At 39.4% G+C, this 10851-nt stretch overlaps 1 protein-coding gene and 2 pseudogenes across 1 annotated transcript; 2 read left to right on the top strand and 1 right to left on the bottom strand.

Moving 5' to 3' along the window:
• The first annotated feature begins 386 nt into the window (after nucleotides 1-386).
• Nucleotides 387-2780, top strand: LOC103940359 (annotated as a pseudogene).
• Nucleotides 1400-2780, top strand: LOC108865377 (annotated as a pseudogene).
• A 13-nt stretch (nucleotides 2781-2793) lies between these two features.
• LOC103961129 (ATP sulfurylase 1, chloroplastic) lies at nucleotides 2794-7039 on the bottom strand. The gene is made up of 5 exons (XM_009373654.3): nucleotides 6355-7039; nucleotides 3931-4336; nucleotides 3566-3826; nucleotides 3401-3487; nucleotides 2794-3270 (listed from the first exon to the last, which is right to left on the bottom strand). The coding sequence occupies exons 1-5, from the start codon at nucleotides 6858-6860 to the stop codon at nucleotides 3133-3135; spliced, it is 1398 nt and encodes a 465-aa protein (XP_009371929.2). The 5' UTR covers nucleotides 6861-7039; the 3' UTR covers nucleotides 2794-3132.
• Nucleotides 7040-10851: the final 3812 nt, after the last annotated feature.

The raw sequence follows: 10851 nt of genomic DNA on the forward strand, positions 1-10851 counted from the left end.
GCTACGTCAACGTTTAATAGAAAAATTAACAGAAAAGTTAACGGAGGTATGACATTGCAACAAATTCATAAGATGTATGACATTGCAATCTTTAAAACATGAAATTGTTGTGCGACACATAGTTGAGATAGTTTTGTGTAATTTACCCTTATTTTTGTTACTTGTTTTTGTTATTTCTATCCACAATTTCAATCTTTTTCTAAATCTTGTGTTAAATAGTTAACTAAGAATTGATTTTAAATACAAATTATTTATATCAATTCTTGTCGAAAACGATCTTACTTGAGCTATCTATACTACAAGAACATTGTTCTCTTGCAAGTATTTTAGACTTTTTTAATTATATTTTCACAGGTGGTAGAAATCTTATCTACATTTGTCTATGGATGGACGAATCAAGCATGACGGGGAGAGTGAGCATGTGGAAGTTAACGGAGGCCAGAATCCGTTCTTGTATTCTGGAACCAAGGTGGTCGATGGATATGGACAAATGCTTGTGGCTTCAGTTGGCATGAACTCGACATGGGGCGAAATGATGAGCTTGGTCATCCGTGACACGAGTGATCGGCAGACGCCATGACAAGAGCGGCTAAGTAAACTAAACCCGCTAATGGCAAAGATTCGCTTGGGTGTTGCATTCATAGTTTTGGTCTTGGTAGCACGTTATTTCACGGACAACACGAAGACCAATAGTGAATTTGGGAAGTTTGAGGGCAGAAAGGCGAAGATTGATTTTGTGGTGAATGCTGCGATCGACATGGTAGCAATTGCAGTAGTTGTTGTGATTGCAATTCTTGAAGGCTTCCCATTTGCTGTCACTTTCACTCTCACTCTCACTTATTCAATGAAGAGGATGATTGCGAAGCACACTCTGGTGTAGAGGCTCTCTGCTTGAGAGATTATGGGATGTGCCACCGTAATTTGTACAGACAAAACTACCACGTTGACGCTCAATGGGATGAAGGTTACAAATATTTTGGCTTGGACAGAAATCTGTAGAAGATGATGCTTCTTAATCATCAATTTCTCATTATCTTCTTAATTTATCCGAGGAGTAGCATTTAACACAACCGGTGGTGTGTATAGGTCTAATTCAGGATTAGGATTTGAGTTTTCGGGTAGTTGTACTGAAAAAGCCATTCTTTCATGGGCTACTCTGGAGCTACACATGGACATGGAGGAATTGAAAGAAATATGTCATTCATCATGTTGAAGCCTTCAATTCACATAAGAAACGAAGCGGCGGTTTTGATGAGAATGAAGGCAGACAATGCTACCCATGTGCATTGGAAAGAAACTGTAGAAATGATACTAGAAATGTGCTCGAGTTACTACGATACGTCTATGTCACAAAAGATCTGAATGATGATGAAATGTTGGAAGTTTGAGCAGATTAGCCATGGCAACAAGTAGTCTCTGATGCATTGCTTTGGCACACAAGCAAGTTCAGGATACGCACATTAATGATGAAAAGAAGTACGGAAAGCTCAAAGAAAGCAGCTTGATCCTATTAGGATTGGTTGGTCTAAACGATTTATATAGGCCAGGAATGAGGAAAGCAGTAGAAGCTTGCCAGTTTACCGAGGTGTAAGTGGAATTGATCACTGGCAACAATGTTTTCACCGCTAAAGCAATATCTGGCAAGTGTGGCATACTCCGACCTGACCAAAAGGAAGCGAAAGAAGGGGTAGTAGAAGGTGTAGAATTTCGTAACTACACACTGGAGCAAAGAATGCAGAAAGTTGATGGAATTCATGTGATGGCGAGGTCTTCGCCATTTGATAGGCTTCTGATGGTGTAGGGCTTAAAACAGAAAAGCCACGTAGTTGCTGTGACAGGTGATGGTATGAATGATGCACCCACACTCAAAAAAACGGACATAGGACTCTCGATGGGGATTCAGGGCACTGAAGTTGCTAAGGAGAGCTCAGACATTGTAATTTTAGATGACAAATTTGCAACTTTGGTAACTGTTTTAAGATGGGGAAGAGGAGATTCTGCCAACATCCAAAAATTTGTCTAATTCCAGCTCACAATAAATGTTGCAGCTCTTGTGATCAACTTTGTGCAGCTGCCTTGGCCAGTGAAGTACCTTTAACAACAGTCCAGCTGCTGTAGGTGAATCTGATTATGGTCACAATGGCTGCTCTGGCTCTCGCCACTGATAAGCCTGCCAAAGAGCTCATGGAGAGGCCACTCGTGGGTCGAACGGTGATCACCAACATCCTATGGACGAACCTTCTACCCCAAGCTTTGTTCCAGATAGCTGTGCTCTTACTCTTGCAGTTCAGGGATAGATAAATATTTGGTGCTAGAAGGTACAACACGTTGATCTTCAATATATTTGTGTTTCGCCGTGTTTAATGAGTCTAATTCAAGGGATTTGGAGATGATTAATGTCTTCAGAGGAAGTCAGATGAACGAATTGTTTTGGGGTGGTTATGGTGGGACTTCTGGACAGGTTTGCTGATACATAGTGATTAAGTTGGAGACAATGGAGTCCGCGCATTGGGTGTGCAGCCATATCTTGGTCCATAAGTCGGGTTTTCAAGTTCATACCAGTTCCCTGTAAGCCCATATTCAGCTGTCCAATGAGGGATAGCAAACACGGGTTAAAGTAGTTGGCCAATGTAGAGTCCCCATAGCATTGCACCCAAGTTCGAACCCCCATCTAACAGTATAGAGCAATTGGATGCTTGTTGTCAAATCTAAAAATGTTCCAAACTAAATCTGTGCTCCAAGACAAGAAATTGAGGGAGAATTTGATCATGCTTTTCTTTTGGATCCAGCATCTTAAATCATAACCAGTGCATACCATAGAGGAATATTTTGCCATATTAAGGGCATAGCACAATCTAATATTCTACAGAAAAAACCACATATGATACAATGCGCTGTGGGAGTGCACAAATGCAATGATGCAAGATGCACTTACACAACGCTAATTACAGTTGAGGCGATTATCGTTTCTCTGCACCAGTGCCTCACACGATTTTATTCGAAACAAGTGAGAGATTCTTAGGAAATCTTGATCACACAAAGGAGACTAATCACGCAATCTTGATCACACAGAGGAGACTAGATTAGCTATCTCCCAAACAGTGCAAGTACAATATGATACATCAACTCCACCTAGGCTGGAACTGCTTCTGGGACTTTACCGTTGTCTGCAGGAGCCAAACTGTCATAGTAGTCAACTAGCACCTTCCAGCCACTAGGGCACATGAATCCTTCAGGAGGGTTCTCTTTGTTCTTTGCAAGTGTTCGCATCTGTCATGGTAATTTGCAATGTCTTTTAGATAAACTAAACTTAGTTTATGCACTTAAACTCTACTTTGAATGGCTGATTATAACAATAAAGAAAAAAACATGTCGGAAACAGCATCGAAAAAACTCGCACCTTTGTGCCAGATATGAAAAGGAAGTCTTGAGGCCTCGAGGGATCAAAAAATGCCATTTTGCCTTGAGTTTTATCATAAGCAGCAACCTGCAAGGGAATAACTTAGATGACGGAAGATATCATACAAGAAGGGCAAATAATATCACTGCCAAAGAATTGACTTACCTTGAAGGGAAGGATGTTAAGTCGCTCCAGTCCAGGTGCCATGCTTAATACTTTCTTGCCATGATCGGCATCATACAGATCTCTCTTCTCAGTTGGATGACCCATACCTGCAGGATCCCGACCAACAATATAAAAGTCGGCCCCTGCATTGATCCTAGCCTTTGCATGCCACTGCACCTCAGTTGGGCCAGCGTAATGCATGGGAGAGGGGAAAATGGAAACAACAGTCGTCTGGGGATCAAGGACACCATCCTCAAGAACCTGAGGAAACATTAGAACAATTTCGAACAAAATTCAGTATTTGGCTAAGGACAAGCACGCATGCAATTTAGTTAGGGCTTTCAACAAACAAAACGTTTCTATACCTTCTCATGTTGTTTCATTCGCCAACTAAGTGGAACGTCATCTGCCTTTGTATAGCCTCCCAATGGATGCAGCAACAGAATGGGGTTCTTGTAACCCATCTCAAGAAGCCGACGACGGGTATCATTCATCAGCAAAGCATGTCCATTGTGGACAGGATTTCGCAGCTGAAACGCAAATACAGCGTCAGCATTGCGCTTTGTGAATTCTTCACGGAGTTGTGTAGGAGACAATCGGAAGCGATCAAGGCCATCATTGTACTTTATAGGTTCTAGAACCTCTAGGTCACCTCCAATTAGCCAATTTCCAGCATTGGTTATGGCTTGATCAACATAAGGCAAACCAGGGGCAGTTGTTCCCCAAGTGCGGGCAATCCGTTCTTCTTTATGGTGCTTATAGATCTCAATACTGCCAAATAAATAAAATAGCTAGACATCAGAAACCATGGCAAGTCATGGGATAAGACATACAGTTTTCATATAGTAACTTCATTTCGAACCCAAAAGGAGCAGAACATGTTCTTATACTCAGGTTTTATCGTCAGACACATAAACGAGAAAGTACACTACTCCACTTCCCAACTTTTTCCCTTACGACCATGGCATTATCACACAGTGTTCTACAACATGGTATGCATCACATGATTGACATAAATATACATATATAACCAATTGCAGGCCGAAAAAAACTTGATATGCGAGCTACATCATTGCCATGAAATCGCAACCATGTTGTAGAACCCAATGTGATAATGCCATGATGGTTGGGATAAAAGTTGCAAAAGAAAACTTGGGACATGTACAACTCTCCAACCAACGAATGCTTGAAGACATTACATTGAATATTCCTCTTAAGAAAATGACTGGATGCAATGTGGCATCAATATATATTTGCATATATTTAAAGATGAACACAAAGAGTTTAAAAATCCTATTGGCAACTCATCTTATATACGAATTTTATTTCAAATGTTTGAAGTCCAACAAAATCAAATACATTGCATCGATAAATATATGATGATCTAAGATTTCAATTTGAATAATTTCACAATTGTTCTTTAGAAATGTGTACAGCTAATAATGATAAGAGAAAAGAATTCATAATATTTCTACCACTCAACTTCTATAGTTGAGTTCCTATTTTTACCACCCGCAAACTACTAGGAAATAAAAAGAATCTTGCTTTTCAAAACCGAAATCATGTAACTCAAGATGTTTGAAAATGCATGGTCACTCACTTTTAAGTTTAATACTAAAAGTTCAATAATAAACATTAAAAAAACATATATTTATCATTTTTACTCATCACGTAACATATTGACACGTATGTGATAGCGACCCAAAATTCCCAATCACAGTCAATAATATTGTCGAGTGGAAATGCATATAGACCATTTGGATGATATTTTTTCAATGTGTTCATATTACGGCCACTTAAATCATCTGTCATTATAAAAGTAGAGGAGCGCTTGAAAAAAAAAAAAACAAAAAAAATTCCCTCCTTGGGCCAACTCCAACACATGGTCTAAAACCTATAATTTTCCTTCTATTCCCCCGCCCCAATCTATTTCAACCCTAGTTCTAATTTGGCCCTAAAACCTAAAACCTGAAGAAAAAAAAGCCAGAAACCGACCAAGATTTAGTCCAAAAAATGGTGTGGGCCCCACCAACGCGAGTAAATTTGGACGGTTGGAAGGCAGACGCACTCACGTGAGCAATGCGCCTAAGGCAGCATTGCCCCACAACCGTGGGCATGTTGGCCACCAGCATCATTGATCCAACAGCTAGTTTCATGAACAACGGCTGAGATCAACTGGCCGTTGGTTGATCCAACGGCCTACATTTAAATTTTTTTTTAGTTTTATTGAATCCAACAGGTAAGATCGAATATAATCAAATCTAACGGTAAAAAAAAATCTAACGGCCCAAATTTAAATCCAACGGCTAAAATAATTTAAAAAAAATTATTTAACTCAAAATTCACCCAACAATTCTATAAATTCCTATGTATCTGTTCAAATATCTACACAAAACTCACTTTTCAAGTATCAATTTAGTATTTTTTTAATATTTATCGTAATTTAAATATTTTTTTGTTAAAATGTTTATAAATTAATTTAGGATAATCTACATAATTTTTTTTTTAAAAAAAAGTTAGCCTAAATTCATTCTTTAATAATCTAGGAAAAAAATTTTAGACTAAAAAGTTGGAGCAAAACAAATATTTTTGTATTAAAACCTAAATTTTTTAAGCTAAAAATTTTAAATTATAAGGTAAGAGTCAGAGATGATCTTAAGATTGTAACCCAAGAAAAAAAAAAATTTACTTTGGCAAAAAGAAAATGATATTTACAATCAAAACATGCTATCTAAAGTGAAAATATTAACGAGCTTTGAAAGGAAATAGGGAGAGGAAGATCATCTTACTCTTTCAAAATAGCGATCAGATTATCATCCGAGTCGACAAGCGCGACTCTGGTCGAATCGCCGATCCGGCGTTTCTGCGCGTCGTCGATGGCCAGAACGATCGGCACGGACATATTCACTACCGACCCGTCATCGAGTCGGAGCGAATTGAAATGAAGAGTTTGGAGGAACTCGGATTCTCTCATGAATCCGCGGAGAGGGCTCGACCAGCCTTCGCTGATCACGTGAACCCATTGGAGGTCGATCCTTGAAAGCTTGATCCTGGGCAGCGCCGCCGCCTCTTTCTTCGTCTCGCCCTTCTTCGACTCATGGACGAAGAGCTCGACGAGCTTCCCGCCGTCCGGCTCGATCAACCCGTTTGAAATTCGGAGCCTCTGGGGGGTCCTGGGCTTGGACCCGAGATGGGTTGAGAGCTTGAGTGCCGGGAAGGAATGGGTAGTTGAAGTTTTGGGGAAAGAGTGAGAGGGGTAGGGGGTTTTGACGAAAAGGGTGGCCATGGACGCCATTGAAGGAGGTGACCAAGGTCGAAAGGCCTCTGTGTTTAATTTTTGGCCCTGCGGCTCTGTGTTTCAAGGGAGCAGATATTAGTTAGGGGTTTATAATTAAGTAGATAATAATGGAGGATTATTTTGTGGATTAAAAAATGAATGAATCAAAGTGTAACCTGACGGGCAGGGATTATCAAATTCAGGAATGGTGCGATTTGAGTGGGAAAGTATGGATTTAGGGCTTTAATTTATAAGGAGATATTAGGTACGAATCTTGGTATTTAGCAGAGGATGAACCTGGACGCCTTATTGGATATAGGAGTTTTTGTTGGTTTCTTTTTATTTATTTGTTGTAATTGCAGCACATTCGGAGTCGTATGTAACTGATGAGGTGAGGTGAGTTTGCCTTTATTAATAAAAAAACAATGAAGGCTATTCTGCTTGCTTTTTTTTTTTTTTTTTTTTTTTCATCAAAGGATAAATTTTATTAAATTCTAATAAAAACGTTTACATTTTTTACAAGAATATTAAAAAGAAATTCAGGATCATAAGCATCCTTTGGGACTGAACCATCACACGAGGTAGCATAGGAAGCCACTGCATGGGCAACGAGGTTGCCACTCCATTAAACATACATAAACTTCATCTCCCTAATCTGAGATGCCAAATTCTAAATATCAAAAATGAAGCATTCCAAGTTTGCATCAATTAAGCATTCCCCATTTATCATGTTGATAAACATTTTCTACAAGAATATTAAAAAGAAATTCAGGATCATAAGCATTCTTTGAGATTGAACCACGACACGAGTTAGCATAGGAAGCCACTGCATGGGCAGCGAGATTGCCACTCCATTAAACATACATAAACTTCATCTCCCTAATCTGAGATGCCAAATTCTAAATATCAAAAATGAAGCATTCCAAGTTTGAATCAATTGAGCATTCCCCATTTATCATGTTGATAAGAGATAGAGCAATAGAGTTATCTCTACCATCTCATAGTGCATGTCCCTACACATCACCAAAGCTGCACGAATTGCAGCCGCTTCCAACATAGTTGCATCATTGAAAAACTCACCTCCCACCCCACCAGCCATCTGCAAAAGTCCCGCAAAATCTCACACCACTCACCCGTAGCCACCTAACATTGATTTCCCACACCATGCCCCATCACAATTAATTTTCGAAGTCCCAAAACTAGGACATTTCCATCGAACTTGTTGCCTAGCAAAAACCAACGTTGAAGGTTTCCCGCAACACTGCTTATCCCTTGTCTTTACCAGCTGAGTATCTCTAAACTCTTGAATATGGCTTCATGATAAATCAATCGCATCCTTTGGAGTTTTATACATACCTTCAAAAGTCGATGCATTCCGACATTTCCATATTCTCCAAAGGCCGAAAACAACTTCTTGTAGCAGCTCACCTCTTACCGCCTCATCCTTAAACTGTGCTTCAATCTTCTTCCAACTTTCCAGAAAATCCACCCTTTTGACGGCATCCACGTTAATCTATAAGGGGCGGCAATACCAAAAGACCCGGCTAAATTCACACCCAAAGAACAAATGCTCCTTCGTTTCCTCAAACGAACCACACAAAACGCATGTTGTCTCCACTCGCATCCTCCTTCGGGCTAGATTCCTCCGCACTGCCAAAGTATTGTTGCAACTCCTCCATATAAAAAACTTTAGTTTATTTGGCACTCTTAGCTTCCATACATCTTATCAAACACGGCCAGACACCATACTCCTACTTCCCATTCCAGTACCCTTCCTATTCTTCTTCCTATTTGATTTGTTGTAAGCATTTTCAATTTGGATCCTCTATTTGGATTGGGTATCGTTTGTTTTCAATCCAAATGATCTCATAGAAGTTCAACAAACTAAATGCAACGTCTAAATGGTTTGGTTGAAATATAAAGAAGGCGGAATTTAATTTTGAAAAGTGATTGATAATTCACAGATTAAAAGGTGATTTGCTTTACATGGGGTCAATCATTGCTTGTAAAGTTACACATGGTGCATGCTTTATTAGTTGTTGTATGAATCGTTATCCAGCACCACATCGACTCAATTAGCCTCTTGAAATGAAAAGACATAGTAATCAACAGTGTTTTTCTATTTAAATATCATTTTCTGTCTGAATTCACCCTATTAATTTATTTTATTTTTTAAAACACAATTTTATCCTTACCAAAAAAAATTAAAAAGCAAAAGACAGAAAAATACAAACTTCTCATTTTGTTCTAGGATTCTTCCTATTCGTAGGTCATTTAGGTACCGTTTGGTATGTGGGGCGGAACGGAACAGAGTGGGACAAGGTATTCCGTCCCACGTTTGGTGCACCTAAAACGGGTGGAACGAGCTGTTCCACAGGACGAGTTTTGGGTGAATTTTCGTTCCACCTCACCCCCCCTGGAACGACTCGTTCCACATCCGTGGAACACAAAACTATAACTTCTCCGTCTCCTTCTTCTTCCTCCTTGTTTCCATCCGAGGGCATCTTTACTCCCGCTCCGTTCCGTTCCGTCCTGTCCCGTCCCGTCCCGTCCCATTCCGTTCCGTCTCATCCCGTCTGCATACCAAACGATACCTTATGGCACGCGGGAAGAAGGGCCACAAACCGTACCCTCCATCTCCAACCCCCTCCCATTCTTCAACTAAAAAGCCAAATTGAATTATTGAAGAGCACAAGTGCCCCTCTATCACAATGGTAGAAAAATGTTGAGTCATTATATGACGATGTGAGTTTAAATCTTGCCGATGGCTAATCTAACATCCTAATTTAACAAAATCTATTATTTGACTTGAAGAGCCCCTCACTGTAGCCTTTCCTCTCCCCTACCTTCTTTTTTTTTTTTTTTTGAATAAAAACTTGAATTGATAAAACTTTTGAAATCAGCAAATACTGATAAGCACTGTGGCAATGGAAGAGTAGGGTTGTTGACGTGTAACTAGATAAACTATGGGGTTCGATGCCATGAGTTGATGAGTCTGCTTAACTGTGGCCACGAACAGAGTGAAATTCTCTATAGCCTCTCTGGGTCCGAAGGGGTGAATAACAGTGGCTTGAACCAGTTTTCCCCCAATGCTCCGAGTTGGTGAGTCTACTTGAATGTGGCCACAGACATGATGAAATTCTCTAGGCCTAAAAGGAGTGAATAATAGGGGCTTGAACCAGTATTTCTTGTCCTAATTCACAAATTATGGTTTTCAATTTGTGATTCTAAGGGGGGTGCAGTCAAACTAAGATTTTAAATTATTTTAAAGGATTTTAAAAGTGATAGATTTGATAGGATTTAAGAGGATTTGAGACTCCTACAAAATTTATATGGATTTTAAAGAATTTGAATGGATTTAGTTTGTAGATTTTGGTGGATTGTGGTGGATTTTCATATAATTTTTTTATTGGAAAAAAAAAAAAAAAAAAAAGGAAAAATCTTTCCCCTTGCCCTACTGTACTCAATAGCCACTTTAGCCCCTCACCTTTCGGGTCCCCTTTCACACAACCACGGCTCCATCTCTCTCTCAATTGATAGATCAACATAACTTTGGTGAGTTTTTGAGCACTACACCACCAACAATCATCACCACCGACTGCCCTTTTGCCACAGACGTACGCTGTGGTACTTCAGTAGTGCTTGTAGTACCATATACATTAAAAATCAGAATGGCGAGAGAATAGTATTAACCAAAATCCTAGATCGATCATGTCCTTTAATGATCATACATGCCTAAATAAGGTCTAGGGGTCATAATAAGATATTCCACCAAAGTATATGGTGGTTACCTGTGTGTGGCTGGGGTTGGTAGAGATTTGACCAGATGGAAAGGGATTTGAAATTCTAGGGGGTAAGGTTGGATTCTTTTTAGTCTCAGTTATATATACTTTTTACTCTAAAATCCCACAAAATCCACAACTTGTTGAAATCTTCTAGAATCTTAATTTTTTTAATACAATTAGATTTAGATGGATTTTAAAATCCTTTAATTGACTACACCTAGATT

Source organism: the organism of the source record quoted next, unplaced genomic scaffold (assembly GCF_019419815.1).
Source record: "Pyrus x bretschneideri cultivar Hongxiangsu unplaced genomic scaffold, Pyrus_bretschneideri_v1 Contig21, whole genome shotgun sequence".
NCBI lineage: Eukaryota > Viridiplantae > Streptophyta > Magnoliopsida > Rosales > Rosaceae > Pyrus > Pyrus x bretschneideri.